Source organism: Diachasma alloeum, unplaced genomic scaffold (genome assembly GCF_001412515.2).
Source record: "Diachasma alloeum isolate Michigan unplaced genomic scaffold, Dall2.0 Dall_scaffold_00651, whole genome shotgun sequence".
Classification (NCBI taxonomy): domain Eukaryota; kingdom Metazoa; phylum Arthropoda; class Insecta; order Hymenoptera; family Braconidae; genus Diachasma; species Diachasma alloeum.
This window is the reverse complement of record NW_021680783.1, coordinates 338,985-356,208: the sequence shown is the minus strand read 5'-3', so window position 1 is coordinate 356,208 and position 17,224 is coordinate 338,985. Positions and strand designations below refer to the sequence as shown.

General features: G+C 39.4%; 1 protein-coding gene across 1 annotated transcript; it reads left to right on the top strand.

Moving 5' to 3' along the window:
- The first annotated feature begins 3,275 nt into the window (after window positions 1-3,275).
- On the top strand, window positions 3,276-5,951 carry LOC107043975. The gene is made up of 2 exons (XM_015265703.1): window positions 3,276-4,427; window positions 4,503-5,951. The coding sequence occupies exons 1-2, from the start codon at window positions 3,276-3,278 to the stop codon at window positions 5,949-5,951; spliced, it is 2,601 nt and encodes an 866-aa protein (XP_015121189.1).
- The last annotated feature ends 11,273 nt before the right edge of the window (window positions 5,952-17,224 follow it).

Sequence of the window (17,224 nt, the reverse complement as noted above, 5' to 3'; positions counted from 1 at the left end):
CCGCCTAACCTCCTTTAGGCATCTAAAAAAATTCTAAGGAATTAGAATTAGAGAGAAAAAATTTCCGCTTCACCCAGCCGGGAATCGAACCCGGGTCTCCCAGATACGCGCCGGGCACTCTTACCGACTAAGCTACCGGGAACCACAGAAATTCACTCTCAAATTCACCTCAAACACCGCCTAACCTCCTTTAGGAAAAAATTCAAGAAAAATTGTAGTTTATTGATGAATCATGGCCTTCAATTTACATCATACAAAAACAAATCGAAAAAATCGAAGTTTTCACCCATGTCGGTGGTCGAGTGGATTAGACGCAAGTCTAGTGTGCGAAAGGTTGTGAGTTCGATTCCCCGTGGAACCGAATTTTTCAACGGAAGGCTCTGGCGAGCGGGAGGTTGCTAATAGAGGAACCGCCTGTACCGGCATGGGTTTTCTGTGGTTTTCCCATGCTACTTCTATGTTCTATAGAAGTGCGAGTGCGGTACAGTGTAGAATCCACAGCCGCATGCATAGGGTTGGATAGAGTGCCGAATGGGACCCGAAAAAAGAACTCCGAGGCCGTAAAAAAAAAAAAAATCGAAGTTTTAGAATTTTCGAAAAAGCTCATATTTTTTTTCTCACTATATTATGTACATCCTAGCCAAAATTCAAGTCAGTCCATTAAAAATGGACGAGGTTTTTTAGATAGTTGGGAGGAGGGAAAACTACTAAGGATTGTCAGAATCGTTCTATACGCCATGTAGGACGAATGATTTTTTTTCATTTCTTTAGGTTTGTTTGTTATAACTTGCGCTTCAATCATCTAATACCAATTTCACAACCATGAAATTTTATTTTTCACTTTTATTAGTCTCACGAGAAGACCGTTTTTTCTTCAAGGTCAGAATGTATGAACTAACAAACTTGAGTGAAAATTATTGAAAAACGTAAATTGTATCTAATACATTACAATTTTTCTAGGGGAGACCGGGGCAAAGTGGAACGGTGGGATAAAGTGGAACGGCGGGGCAAAGTGGAACGCGGGGCAAAGTGGAACGGTAGCAAAAATGAATTTAGAGCGAAATTTGGACTTTTTTTCAACTTTATTAGTCGAAAAAAGATGAAGGGTCAAACGTTCCTGCGGGTCAAACAGTGGTGTATATCCCCTTAAGCCAGGGTGAAACTTCGAACCCAGGTGGAATTTGCAAGTCCTCGGTTGATACGTGTATAGATCTGTATAGATTAATTAAGGGATATTTAAAAAAGAACTAAAATTTTGGGCATAGCCCATTTTGCCCCATACGCCGAGGTAGAACATAGTTTTTCAGGTATGTGGCTTCAAAATGCTCCTCGTACCACAATTGTCATTCGAGATACAAAAACGGTTATTACAAAAATTTGGCTATTTCCCTTAGATTCTGAAATATTCCTCAAAAATCCAGGTGAAGGACAAGTCAACTTAACGATGTCCAAGTGCTTTGGCTATTTTTTGTTCGGCTTCCCTACTTTTGTCGTCGAATATCAGAGCTTTCATTTTAGTTCCATTTGACCCTAAGTTTCTGGACATTTTGCAATGATATTATTATTTAAAATGTGAAGGTCTGAATTTGAATCTCGATATTGAACCGTCAGAAAATATTTTAAAAATGTGAAAAAATATTAGAAAGTTTAAACGCGGCTGTGTGGCGCACTTGGTAGCAGCATGAGGAGTACCGGGCCAACCGTCGTACGCGACATATGCGCTAACGACAGATCTCATTCCTAGTACCCAAAAAATTGATAAAAAACCCAGTTTTAATCATAAATATTGTTTAACATCGATTATTATAATAAACTCCCCCAAAATATTGTGAGTGCCGACATGCCGGCCTCACAAATCCCAAAGAGCATGACTGGCAAAGATGCCACAAAGCGTAAAAGCGATGATCGAAATCTCAAACCCCCCAAGAGAGTCCAAAGAAATAATCCACAATCACAGAAAGCACGTAGCATCACCTCACAATCACTTGAAAGCAGCTACAAGAAGCTAATGAAAGACTACGGTCCTAGAGTACAAGTCAAGACCCACGTGCCTAACCTCAAAAATGCTAAGTCGAGTAAAAAGACAGCACAAGATGCCGATGGCTATACTAGCCCTAAGAAAACACTGAGCCAGGTAGCAGCCAATGCCCTAGCCGACAAATCACAAGAGATTCCACTGAATAACTCCTACTCAAGCCTTGAAGACTTAACCAAAGCAGACGACAACATGGAGCTGGAAGCAGAGGCAACTCAAAGCCAAAACGGTTCTAAACCAGTAAGCCCCACACCAGTGATTCAGCAGAAACTCATCAAGAAGGCGAATCCTCCTCATACTCATCCTCTTTCAAACTGGAAATAATTCTGCTAGGATCGATAAAATTATGGAGATCCTAGGCATTCAGATCACACAATCCTCCTCATTTTCATTACAGGAGAGTGCACCATCACTGCCACTGATGATCGTAAACTGTTGAAGTGTCCTAATTGTGAACAAACTGGACACCCAGCCAACTACAGAGGTTGTCCGTTCTTCAAGCACTCAATGCAGAAACTCAAGGAGCTAAAAGACCTGAAACAAACCAAAATACATGAAAAAATTACCAGAGCCTCCAGAACTGTGAACCCCAACGAGTCATTCGCCGGAGCCACCAGCAATCAACACCAGAGACTCCACTCCCCCCAAGGACCAGGAGTTCCCCCCCCCCAAGTTACAGTGCCCACCCCATGAATCAACCCAGTGAACCCAATCCCCATCACAGCGGATCAGCACCTAGCTGGGCTGCAATTAACGTCAACTCCATCATAACCCAGAAACGTAGATACCAACTCCTGGAGTTCATCTCTAAAAATGATGTAGACATTGGTCTGCTATTCGAAACAAAACTTCGCTCTGCGCACAAGATTTCATTCAACGATCATGATTTCATCAGATCTGACCGAAAAAATGCAGTACGTGCAGAAGGTGCAGCCATCGTCATCAGGAAAAACCTGGATTATAAGATAATTAACTATCCTAGTTCAGAAAACAACACCACCATAGAATACGGCATAGTGAAACTCACCACCAAAGATGAAAAAAATCTTTTCATTATCAGGCTATATGTCACCAACAGCACCACAACCAAAGCTGATTTTACTAGCGAGCTCGAACACCTTTTCAAATCCCTCAAACTGGACAACGCAAACAATTTGTACATCATCAGGGGGGGGGGGATTTCAACGCTCGCCATACAGACTGGGGAGACCGGAGGAATGATCAACGAGGTAAATATCTGATGGAATGGGACAACAACAGTTCCTTCAAATACCAAACCCAGATTTACTCTGGTGACAAGCCCACTTTTATTCGTGCAGAGACATACCCAGGCCACTGCATTGCTGACAGATTAAACATCACCTCTCATCACAACAACAGAATACCCACACAAGTTTATCACAGTGACCACAGAGGACTATCAATCCAGATCCTTGACAACTCATCCTCCATGAACCCCAAGAATCCAGCACCCCGCAGATTCAACTTCAAAGCCACAGACTGGAACCAATTCGCCGCAACACTGAAAGCCAACTACAATGTCTCAGTTCCCACTAACAGGAACTTAAACATCGAAGAAATTGATTCAACCCTGAGTAAAATATCGGATCAGATCATCACAACCATTAATAGCACTGTCCCCAGGGCCAGCAGCTCTGACAGCGTCAAGAAATACCTAACAAGACGAATTATTCGCCTACAAAAGGCAAAATCTTCAATGCTGACCCAGTACCACAGATGTTTCGACAGTGATTGTAGGTGCAAAATACAAAATACCCGAAGCGTAAAAAAACTACTTACAGATCTGAGACTCGCCATACAACATGAATTTGATAAATTCGTGGAGAGATACTGGAAGAACCTTTATCGAAAGATAGACTTCCGTAAATCCCACGAATTTATGCCTGCCATAAATAAAATATTCCGGCCAAAACCCAGAGAAACACTCCCTGATATCCACGTCAAGGACACAGAAGTTCACATTCTACAGAGAAGCCAATACAACGAGGACAACGCACAGAAGATTGGAGATGAAGTGATTGTCTCTTACCCAAGCGACAAACTTAACGTCATTGGGGCATATTACGAGACGATCAACTCCCCCAGACACCTGAACAATGGCACGAGACTACGTGAGATCATCGACATCAAAACTCAGCAGTTCAAGACTGGCTTTGATGAAGCTCGAGCTAATGGAGATACCATCACCGTATTCTCTGATAATAACCATGCCTCTTTTCCATCCACCGAAGAATGCTCATACTTCACGAGCCCTCTTAAGCTAGCAGGTATCATCAAGAGAGTCCCCAACAAGACCTCCAGTGGAATTGATGGTATTCCCAATGTCGTCCTGAAGAACCTACTAGAGGAAGTGATCGCTGATTATGCCACTGTATTCAATAATGCTATCAACCATCACTACTTTCCTGAGTGCTGAAAAACTGCAAAAGTTCTGCCCATCCTCAAGAAAGGCAAACCTCCGAACGCCCCCTCGAGCTACAGACCCATCAGCCTCACTATTACTATAAGCAAGGTGTATGAAGCTGTTGTGACCAACGCAATCGTCAAGCACTGTAACGAGAAGGACGTGATCCCGGGCAACCAATTCGGATTTCGCTTTCGGCACTCAACAACTCATGCTATCAACAAATTCCTCTCCGATGCCAACCAGGAGCTCCAAGCAGGGAACATGATCGGTGCCACACTGATCGATCTTGAAAAAGCATTCGATTCGATGTGGCTCGATGGACTTCTTTATAAACTCCTGAAGAAGGAATTCCCCGATCACCTGATCAGGCTGATCTGGGATATGATCAGAGAAAAACAATTCTGCACCTGTGAGAACGCCGCCACATCGTCAATTGACTTCAGCATTGCTGAGGGATTGCAGCAGGGCACTGTGAATTCACCAGTGCTCTTCTCAATATTCACAGCCGACATCCTCTCGGCCTTTGGTATGAACTCAGGAAGTGACGCAAGATCAATTGCTTACGCGGATGACCTCATTGTGTACATCACTGGTAAACGAGCACCCAAGATCCCGGATGAGCTACAGATCCTCGTTAACAAGGTTAACAATTTGTACGCCACCTGGAACTTAAGACTGAACCCCACCAAATGTGAAACAATCCTGATCAGACGCCCATACCGATTGATCGGTGGCAGCGGAAGAAAAGGCATCAAAGACTTCAGCATCTCTACCCACCACCTGGAAACCAGAGAGAAAATAGATATCCCGACCTGTCAATCAGTCAGGTACCTTGGCATGATCCTAGACTGCCGCATCAGATGCGCGATTCACCCCGGTACCCAGTTGACCAAGGCGAGGAACAGATGTCGGAGCCTGGAGAGACTTTTCCACAACTCCCACATCAACAAACGAGCTAAAGTAATCTGTTACCTCATCTTGGTAAGGCCCCTGCTCACCTATGCAGCCCCAGTCTGGTGGAACACTGGTGTTGCACAAATGGAGAAAATCCGAAGATTCGAACGCCAATGTCTCCGAGCAGCACTGAAGCTCTACAGAACTCAGGAATCAGACTATCTCCTCAGCGTGAGCAATAAGTCTCTCTACAATGAAGCTGAGATCCCTAGGATCGACAATTTCATAATAGAACTGACGAGAAATTATAATCAAGGCCTAGGGGGAATCAAGAATCAAACGATAGAATCGTTGGTCAATGTTGATCCTACTTATGTGAGCCAAGCAGCGGCTACGGGATACTTCCTTCCCCAGTCGTTCACATATTTTGATCGCCTTGGCAACACCCAAGATGCTAACAACATCCCCACGATCTACCACCGAAGCAGACACAAAACTAATAAAGCTCTGCCGCTGAATTCTGATGAACTTGGTAGAACCAAGTACTCTACTGCCATACCTGAGATTGACCTGGCGGTCAATCTGGAATTTTAACAGAGTTTCTGATAAATACCGGTAGCTTGATCACACCGCAGTTCACGCCGAGTCCCTCACGACGAGAAGGGACTCCACCAACACTTAAGTCCATGAAACTCTACCACTGTATATATGTACATATTTGTATGGATGTTAATAGTAGTTAAATTATTTTATTTAATTGGTGTTTGTTATTCGTTATTTATTTATTAAAGACCCAACAGCCGAGGCCAATTATAGGGTAAAAAAATAATACAATATCATATCATACAAAATTTACAAATATATACATAATCTATAATACACAAAAATACACGATGGTGGAAGGTGGCATAGTAACAAGATTATTATCAGACAAGGTTTCAACTTTCGTGATGTCATAGGTTCACATCCTCTTCGATTTTATAAATGCATACATCTTATCAATTATATCAGTCAGTGGTGATAAAACAAGGTCAACAGAATAATCACTCGCTTCCCAAAACTCATTCACAGCATTGCATGCCTGATGCAGCGGAGATACGATTTTCGACCTGGTGTCTGGCAAATAAAAAATTGTTTTTAACCTAGAGTTCCGTGGCGGTGTTATTATCTCTATAAATATTAACTATTAAGTTCAACATACAGTTAATTCATCTACGAATTTTGGGAACGAGATTCCACTTTTTCTTTTTTTTTTTACTCAGAACGCTGATTGGGTTTTTTACATAAACTCTTTTTTTTACCAATCTCTATCACACCAAGAACATGTTAAGACCGCTTACTTTATTCAATCTCTCGGTCTACAATCACGATACCTGTCATACCAGAACAATATTTATTTTGTGTTTACTTTTAGGCGTTTAAGACTCGTCTCCCAAGACATTTTCGCCAGTATCAATTAATTGTTAGACCTAAGGATGGATTTTTTTACATAAATTTGTTTGTATCGAACATAAGAACCTGTAAATAAGAGTAATAAACAAATTTTGTTACAAAAAAAAAGTAGCAGCATGAGATTCACAACCTCAAGCTCCCAGGTTCGAGCCCCGGCTGGGCCAAAATTCCACACCAATTTTTCATCACAAATTTCCACATAATATTCATCTGAAAATTTAACACAATTTTCAACCCGAATATTCCACAGATTTTCCAAGTGAAAAAACCCACTCCACATTCAACATTCCCTGGCTGAAGGCTCTCCGGCGATAGCTGCGTTGATAAGTTAACCCTTGTAACGAAAAACTGCTTCTTCGAGAATTCATTTGTGCACGGAACTCGATTGAGAAATATCTGCGGCATTCATCATTCGTGCACCATATTCAATTTCTAAATTCCCGGGCTTCCCTTCTTGGTGCGTGTGGTTGTATTGCACTGCTACCAACTCCGTAACAAAAAAATGATAGTAGTTGATGTGAAATGCGAGAATGCACATGTGAACCCGTTGCTAAGCGCGTATTTTTTTAAATATTGCTTCGAATAAAAAATTTTTTACATCAATGAGAAGCTTGTGGCCAGTTTATATAATGTAACTAAGAGTATTTTTCATGTAGCTCGTCACGTTTGTATTTTATTTAATGCATATGATTCGGCGGTAGTGGAGGGGGTAGTTGTTTCGTATACAGATACACGGCAGCGATCGGCCTGATATTTTGTACAATCGGAGTGTAAACTTTTCTTGGCCGATACGCTGCCGCGTATCTCGATAATATTTCTCTTTGTGTATTTAAAAAGTTTTTCTAACGAGTAGATTCTCCATTAGTTTTTGAGTAAAATTACTTTCTTACGTCTTTATCATCATATAAAATATTATCATTAAAGAAAATCGAAGTAATTTTTCCATTAACTTATCCATGGTTGGACGTACACCATAAACTGATTTTGACAAGTGTTAACAGTTCATTTCCAAATAAAGTTATTATTATGAAATTCCCAGAAATTTTCAAGAAAAAAATAGTACTCTATTGAGAAAAAAAAACATTTTTTCTCATTTTTTCAATTTTGTATCAAGTTTTTCGATCTTTCCATTGCTGCAAACATTTTGAAAGCTTCAAATCAGTAGCGAAGCAGTAAACCGAGTAAAGTCGATTTTGACTATTGGCTAGTCTTTGACGAATATCTCGGAATCTAAAAGAGGTAGAAAAACTTTTTTCTTAACCTTTTTTGTAGAGACTGACCTACTGAAATTGGGTCATTCTAAGGACTATATTCTGAAACTAATCCCAAATCCAGATTTTTAAAATTTTGAACAGTTTTCAAGTTACCCCATCATACCCCGGGGCCCCTATAAATTATTGAAATTCATTTTAGGCCACGTATATGTCACAATTACCGTTTTTCTCCCTCGAGAAAATGAGTGAATCACTCCCGAAATTCCGTAGATTGTAGAAGTTTCAGCATTCTAGCCCGCCACAAACATCCGAAGGATATCCCCTTCTCCAAAACTTATGAGATCTAAATCAGGTAAAACGGTTGTGGGAATCACAATAGTTCGAAGTTCACCTGAGATTATGATGCCTGGAATGTAGCATGAATCGTTGCAATTGTTGTGGTTGCTAGGATTCCAGACATTTCCATGATCGTCACAACACCATGAATTGCGTGGGTGGTAATGGTTGCATAAATTGAGAACCCCCTAAAAGGTTCCATAGATGTACATTACCGGTTTTGTAGAGGCTGGAAGATTTGCTGGGTTTACAGCGGTGGAAGATTAGTAAATGATAGCGAGGAGAAACGTAAACGAGGAAGGAACAGAGGAAAAAAAGGAGAATGAACAAACAGTCGTGAAAAAGTTGGTGAAAAAAATATCTCTGGGATACGCTGGGACAACAAGGCGTTGTGTGACAAGGGACGTTTTCCTATAATTTCTGCGAGAATTTTTTAGCAAACCCGCACCACGTTGAAGCGGTACAATATAAGTGGAAACATTGGATCTTTTTTTTAGAGTTGTGCCGTGAGAATGTATTTTGCACGTGCTTGACGTTTCAGTAATGATGAAAAATTAATTATGGTTGAGGGACGATCATACATTGTTCTTTATGATCCTCTTCTGGGTAAATTTTCTGCATAATAAAATAGTACATTTCGAAGAAAACTCACAGTACTTAGAGAATAATTGATAGGACGATCTTTTTGGGGTCTGAAATAGTGAATAGGAGAAACTAATAACTCGAATTTGAATGCTTCCAGTTCCTCTTCCCCTGGTTAAACCAGATTGATTCTGTACTGCCTTTTAGCGTTTGAAAGCTGCTTATGAAAGACAATTGATCTCCTCTTCAGACCTGTGTCCTGAGAGTATATTTTACATGTGCTGAACGTTGAAGGCATGATGAAAAATTAATAATTCTTGAGGTATGATCATACATTTTTTGTTATCATCCTCTTCTGCATAAAGTTTCTGTATAATGAAATTGTACACATCGAGGGAAACTCGCAGTATTTAGAGACCAAAGAATAGGGTGGAGATCCGTTTGGTGCGTGAAATAGTAAATAATAAATGCTGATAACTCGAATTTTAATGTTTCCAGTTCCTCTTCCTCTGGTTAAATCAGATTGATTCTGTACTGATTTTTAGCGCTTGAAAGTTGCTTATGAAAGTGCTATTTATGAAAGACAGTGGATCTCCTCTTTAGATCTGTGCCCTGAGAATTTATTTTCCATATGTTGAACGTTGAAGTCATGATGAAAAATTAATAATTGTTGAGGTATGATCGTACATTTTTTGTTATTGCCCTCTTCTGCGTAAAGTTTCTGGATAATTAAATGGTACACATCGAGGGAAATCCGTAGTATTTAGAGACTAAATAATAGGGTGGAGATCTGTTTGGTGCGTGAAATAGTGAATAATAAATGCTGAAAACTCGAATTTTAATGTTTCCAGTCCCTCTTTCTCTGAATAAACCAAATTGATTCTGTACTGCTTTTAAGCGTTTGAAAGCTACTTATGTAAGTGCCTCTACAGCTCTTCCATGTTCATAATAATATAAGTGGAAATAGTGGATCTCCTCTTCAAAACTATGTTGTGAGAATGTATTTAGCAAGTGCTGAACGTTGAAGTCATGATGAAAAATAAATCATGGTTGAGATATGATCATACATTTTTCATTATCATCCTCTTCTGCGTAAAGTTTGTGGATAATAAAATGAGTACACTTCAGGGGAAACTCATAGCATTTAGAGATCAATTAATAGGAAGTAGATCTTTTTGGTATGTGAAATAGTAAATAGTAGATGCTGACAACTACAATTTCAATGTTTCCAGTCCCTCTTCCTGTGATCAAACCAGATTGATTCTGTACTGCTTTTAAGCGTTTGAAACCTATTTATAAAAATGTCTTTCCAGCTCTTCGGTGTTCATTTATATTTCCACTGAGCAAGGAATTATACTAATCATAAAGGTAGAACTCGTAAATGTAGAACAATGTTCTCCCTTCGCTAGGGTAAGCTGATATTTTTCATTCAATTTGTGCAACTTTTTCTCGTTCCCGATTGCATAAAAGAAAATTGTAGAAATGTAGATTTCTCCATTTTTATTTCGTCTCCGAGCTGAGAAGAAACTTGGAGATCCCCCTCAGCCAATTTACAACCGTAAAAATGAGCACAACTGAAAGAAACAATTCTCGGTGGAATTAATTTCACCCAGCAGCCATTATCCAAGTATTCCCATTCTGGTAAACCAGTTGCAATGTAATGCCAAATTTACATACTAATGAGGAAATAGTGGCCCGCTGTGGAAACTTTGCATTTTACATCAGTATCCGTCTTAAAAATACATGTCCTTCACCCACTCACTGCCACAATTGAATCTTTGGTGTATCAAATGTTGGAAAAAAATGTGGAATTAATCGAGCCCTTGCATTGCTCTGAAATTTGTAATGGAAGTTGTTTCACAACGAATAAATTCGGCAACTACCTCAAATCGCTTTTTCGGGCTACCCATTCAACAAAGACTTATCTCCACTTGCCACCTCAGGGTACCCCCAGAGGATCGATAGGTGAAACCTCCACCATAATTTTCCCAGCAAGGAGACAGTACCTATTTCTCCGTGAGAAATGGAGCTGATATGTACTAGGTTTCTGGTTGAGAGATGCATTGTACTGTCTATTGTTTACACCACTCAACTGATTGGAGGTTAATTTGATGACAAAGGGGAGGACGTCCACGCAGGAAAAAATGTGTCTCAAGTTGAGGTTCTTTGTCTCCTTTTTTAAGACGTCTGTCCTGAAATTTAAGACGGTAAAACACTCATTCTACGTATTTTACATGTCTAACTCGAAGATCGTTTTTCCAAATTTATGATGCCTCATTGGTTATGCAAGTACTCCATTTATTTTTCTCTCATAGTCGACATATAAGTGGAAACATTGGTACTCTTTTTTAGAACTGTGTCGTAAGAATGTATTTTGCATGTGCTGTTCAAAAACAGAAGAATAATCGCTTATGTCAATTATTGCATGCATGTATGTGTATTGTCAAGGTCAAATGTACTTTACTATAATGATTTTGAGTCATGGGATATTGGAAATCAGTATACAATACTAATTGTCAAATCGCGACGGTTCAATTTTGATTAAATCTTCCTCAAGCTCTTGACAACACTAGCATCTGGTCCTATTAATAGTAAACATTTTCCCGTAGGAAGACAAATCCATAATAGTATATTATGTCGCGCCGTGCAATAAGTCGAGTTTATCGCACGCTGCGCTTCGCGCAGCTTGCTCAAAACTCGACTTCTGCACGACTCGACATAAAATATTATAGAGCACTCGGTAATAAATTTCGTTTTCAACGAATGTGTGCACAGACCTCGCCTTCGGCTCGGCCTGTAAACTACACATTCGTTGAAAACGAAATTTGTGCCCTTGTACTCTAATGTACTAATTGTGTCATAAGGACGGTAAGCGGAGGTTCGTGAGGTGTGTGAAGTTTGCAGCACGAGGCATCGGTAAGTCAGAGACGAGACTCGCCGAAGGCTTCAGGGGGGGTGGGTGGAGCCCCCCCCCGCACTGAAGGAAAACCAAATGACAAAAGAAAAAAAATCAAATGAACATTTTAAAATTGCTTTCAATAAAAATAGCAATAATAATACATAAATTTCCTAAAGTTACATGAAATTATAAGATTTTGTGGATAAAGAGTAATACTTGATGGTTTCGATTTTTTTATATATTTTTCAGAGGAAATCATTACATGAACACGTCAACAATTTTGAAATTGTCATTTGCAATCATATGTCTTAGTTTATGAACAAAATTTTCCATCTTTCGAGGTTTTTTTTTTAAATTTTATACTCAAATTAGGTTATTCTTTTTGGTAAAAATTTTCACGTACGGATGATGCAATCATTTTGCAATCGCGTTTACAACCTCTACTGCTGTCATGGATCGCTGTCACTGTCGCCCTTCATGGAAAGCATCGTGCATCCAAGCGACGGCCATATTGGCCATATCGACCCACTTCATGTTGCACTTCGTGTTGCAAAAGAATGTGGGTTACCCATCTAGTAACTGTATAACTTTACAGTCCAAGGAGTGTTAACTCTTATTTACTATACCTGATCCTCGCTTTACTGTGCCGGCCGGTTAAACGCCATTTACCCCCTTTGAACACAGCCACCGTAAGTGCCACTTATCGGGCGGCAGTGACGAAAAATATATAGATGTCAATTCTTATACACAATATGCCTGACAGCCGCCTACCGCTACACATCACACAACAAAACAAGCACAGTATTACTTTACTATATACTACTGTGCTTTTATTGTGATCCAAGTCGTGGATGTATTTCTTGGTTATCCTTAGGGAGTGTTTGACCACAGGACATAAATAAACGCTTTATAATAATAATAATAATAATAATAACGTTGAGATTACGATGAAAAATTTATTATGGTCAAGGGATGATCATAGATTGTTCTTTATGATTCCCTTCTGCATAAATTTTCTGTATGATAAACTCATAGTATTGAGAGAATAATTAATAGGAAGAAGGTCTTTTCGGCATCTGAAATAGTGAATAGTAGATGCTGACAACTTGATTTTTAATGTTTCCGGTCCCTCTTCCACTGACTAAACCAGATTAATTCTGTACGGCTTTTAGGCTACTTTTGATAGCTGTGAAAGCACTTTTGAAAGCTATGGAAATAGCAATGAAAGCATTGGTTATGTAAGTACTCCATTAATTTTTCTCTAATAGTCGGCTGTGTTCCATGGAAAGAGCCGATCATTTTTGTACTGATAATTGCCGTTTTGCTAAAAAAATAGTGGTATCTTCGAATCTAAAGGAGGTAGCGAAATTTTCGTCAAGACCTTGCGATACATCTCACAATTCGCAAGCTTTAAAATACCAATTGAACTTGTAAAACTCTTTATAGACAAATGTAGATGCTCACACGTCCCTAGGCGCCAGTCTGTTTTATTATACTATGTGAAAAATAGATAAAATCAGGATGACCTTGACATCTACTTGAATTGTACCCAATGAAATTTATCCGTATCTTATCAGTAAGAGGAAGGAAGGAGGATAGTCCCTCTTCGAATTTCTGAACTTCAAAAATATTCCAAATAGTCCAAAATAACCACAAACACTCAGAAATGCCCACAGAATGAAACACAATAGAACAGTGTTAGATGATGATATTGCTATTTCTTTAAATAATCTGGAGTTGTAAATTCCAGAGGTCTGAACTCTCAGACACAATATCAAAACTAACTGCTACACGCCGAATAGGTTCTTTGTGTAGCTAGTTCAAGAGAGGAGGATGTGTGATTTTAAAAATTGTGTGGAATGGATGTGAGGTTGTGACAGGTGTATTGGGAGACTTTGGAAAAAATCGGATATACACTGCACTTGATTTCACTGTTTTTCCGTTTATTTTAAATAACACACTGAATGGAATTTTGTACAAGTTTGGGAATGACGCGAGAATTTCGATTAGAAGTTTACGCCGCGATATTTGAGGTGGTACCTTGAGGGTGTTTGGATTAAGACTAAATTTTAGAGAGAAAATTTCTGAGGAGTTTTAAAATAGAAAAGAAGGGATGAAAATCGCTTGAGGAGAAATGGGTCAGAGGAAGGGGAAATGGATCAGAGGATTTGCCAAATGATTGGTCGGGAAAGATGCGAAAGTGAGTTGGAGAGGGAAAGGTTAGGCGCGCGTTGGGCCCTTTCCCTAATTACGAGAGGGCTCCGAGGACGGTACTTTATTGGGGAGATTAGCACTGGAGAATGGAGAATTTTGTAGTGCGCCAATAAAAACGATTTTGAAAAACACTGAGTTAAAATGACGGGATTAGGATGGTCTCGACACGGCAAAATAAAAGAAATGAAAATGTGCAAGGGATTATTGTAATAAAGTGATTCTACTTTAAAAGATAAATATTTCGAATTTCCAGCAGAGATATTTGAGAATTGTTCGGAATGATTTTATGCTTTTATAGTGGGTAAGAATTTTAAATGGGTAAATGGGGAAAATACCTGGGGGAAAATACCCAGGGGAAAAAACCCGGGGGAAAACCCAAGTAACGACAGGAAAAATTAATTAAAATCTTAAATTAATTTTGATGCGATTCGTTGTTAATTTTGCGTGCTTGACACGCAACAAACAGAACACAACAGAATTTACAGGGTGTCCCATAGCATGTGACCAAAGTAAATTGCAAATTACTTGGATACAGTAAAATGTAAATAATTGTTCTTTTTTTATTGTACAAGGAACATTCGGCAAATTACAATACAATTCCTTCCAAGTGTCCGCCATCACTTGTACTACAGAACTCTATCCTGCGTTCGAAACTGGTATATATGCGCTGTATTGTGTTTTTATCAACAGCTCGGATAGCATCCCTAATTGCGTCTTGCAGCTCTCCCATCGTCGTCGGATGCTTCTCATAGCACTTGTCCTTGAGAAAACCCCATAGGCAAAAATCGCAGGCATTTACTTCCGGACTGTAAGGCGGTCATTCCATGCTCCCATGGGCATACTTAGGGTAACCTAAGCCTAACACACGAGTGCCGTAACCGGAAAAAAGTACTTCAAATACTCCAGCAGTCCTATGTGGGGCAGCATCATCTTGCATGAAGTAGAAATTCTTGACTAACTGATTTTTTCGTGCCCAAGGAAAGAAGTTCTTCTTCAAGAACTCACACTAAATATCAGCACTGATTGTTGGACTCTCAATAAATTCAAGGACAATACCTTTTATTGTAATTGCCGCCNTTTTATTGTAATTGCCGCCCATGCAGTGACTTTTTTCGGGTGTGAGGACTTGGTTTCAATTACGTGAGGTGACTCAGTCCCCCAAAAGCGAAAATTTTGTTTATTTACTAAGCCACCTAAGTACAAATGTGCTTCGTCCGAGAAGATGATATTCTGTGCCTTCATTTCCTTGGATTCAAAAAAATTGTGAAGTTCTTGCAAAATTGCACACGGCGGGCCATCGCCTCCTCACTTGAAAATTGATGTACAGAAATTTTGTAAGCATGGAAGTTTAAAAACACTTTCAAGATGCGGTGAAGTGAAGTTTTTGAGACTTTCAAGGTTTGAGAAGCCTCTCGAAGAGTATCATTTGGATATTTTTTGAAATGTTCTTCAGTTGTGCGGACCACTTCATCCGTAGTTACAGTACGTGAAGGACCAGGATGCTCCTGCCTTCTATCGTCTAGTGTACCGTACTGATCAAATTTCCTAATTATCCTGAAAATACCCATAATTGGTCGAAAAATGCGTCAATTTTCAACAAAAGAAGAAAACAAATTTTTTTGGTTAGTTNCACTTCATCCGTGGTTAGAGTACGTGAAGGACCAGGATGCTCCTGCCTTCTATCGTCTAGTGTACCGTACTGATCAAATTTCCTAATTTACCTGAAAATACCCATAATTGGTCGAAAAATGCGTCAATTTTCAACAAAAGAAGAAAACAAAATTTTTTGGTTAGTTCATTCACTTTATTTACCGTTTGAGACTCGAATCAGACACTCCAGTGTGTGTGCCATACTTAGAATGAAATGCTCTTATAGCTGCAGTAGCTGAATCTTCTTTTCGGGAATATGATTTGATGAGGAATGATTTTTGTTCGATGGTTACATTTTCACGCACGTGAGGCAACGACCTTACCNTGAATATGATTTGATGAGAAATGATTTTTGGTCGATGGTTAAATTTTCCATTTTAGTGCTGCAATTCCCGAGTGACTGACGCATGAATGAAATTTGCCGAGAGTTTCCACTTCAACCATATATTAGACTTTAGACTGCACTGCCACCTTGCGGTATTCTACGCAATTTACTTGGTCACATGCTATGGGACACCCTGTAATATTCCAAAGAATCACAAGTGTATTGTTTAGCCAAAATCTCTCTATATTATCAAAATCCAAATCGATTCTGTTGATATAAATTTGGTACTTGAAATTAAGTTTCCAAAATTAAGGGTCAGAAATGAAGGGCCAAAAACCAAGGGTCAGAAACTAAGGGTCACAAGGGTTCTAATGAAGGTCACACAATAAGGGTCAGAAGGACTATATTAAGGTTGATAAGGGTCAGAATAAGAATCGTAGAGGTCAAAATAAGTCATAAGTCATGGGAGTCATATAGGTCTATATATGGGTCATGTGGGGATCATATGGAGGTTGGTGAGCGGTACGAGGAGGGGTGTACCCCCTCTTCAAATATAAAATTTTACAAAATCAGGAGATAATCATAAGTAAGTTTACACAAATGAAAAAGAATAATAAATCAAAAGTTTGGGAACTGAATAGTCATCAAGTGTTATGAATTGAGACAAAAAGAGTCTCTTGACTTCGGTTACTTGAATTTCATGACATTATGAAAATATCTCTCTATATTATAAAAATCCAAATCGACGTCTGGTGATAAAAATGTGGTACTCGAAGTTAAGACACCAAAATTAAGGATCACAAGGGTCAAAATAAGGGTAACGAGGATCAAAATAAGGGTCAACAGGTTTAGAGTAAGGGTCATAAGACAGAATAAGGGTTACAAGGGTCAGATTAAAGGTTACGAGGGTTGTAATGAGGGTCAGATTAAAAATTCAAATAAGGGGCATGGAAGTTATAAACTAAGGGTCGCAACGGTCAAAATAAGGATCTCAATCTATCTCTCTATATTATAAAAATCCAAATCGACTTGTGGGTCGCAAGGATCATATTAAGGGTCACGAAGGTCAGAATAAGGATAATGACGGTCCTATGGAAATCATGGGGATTGGCGAGCGGAGCGAGCATGGGACGTACCCTTTCTTGTCTATTGAACGTCAAAGCATCATGACGTTAGCCGTCAAGAGATTGATGAT

Excerpts from the sequence above, each read along its gene's own strand:
- LOC107043975 (XM_015265703.1), top strand. The coding sequence starts at position 3,276 with ATGGAATGGGACAACAACAGTTCCTTCAAATACCAAACCCAGATTTAC. Across the intron at positions 4,428-4,502 it reads TGATCGCTGATTATGCCACT|AAAGGCAAACCTCCGAACGC; the intron begins GTATTCAATAAT and ends CCCATCCTCAAG.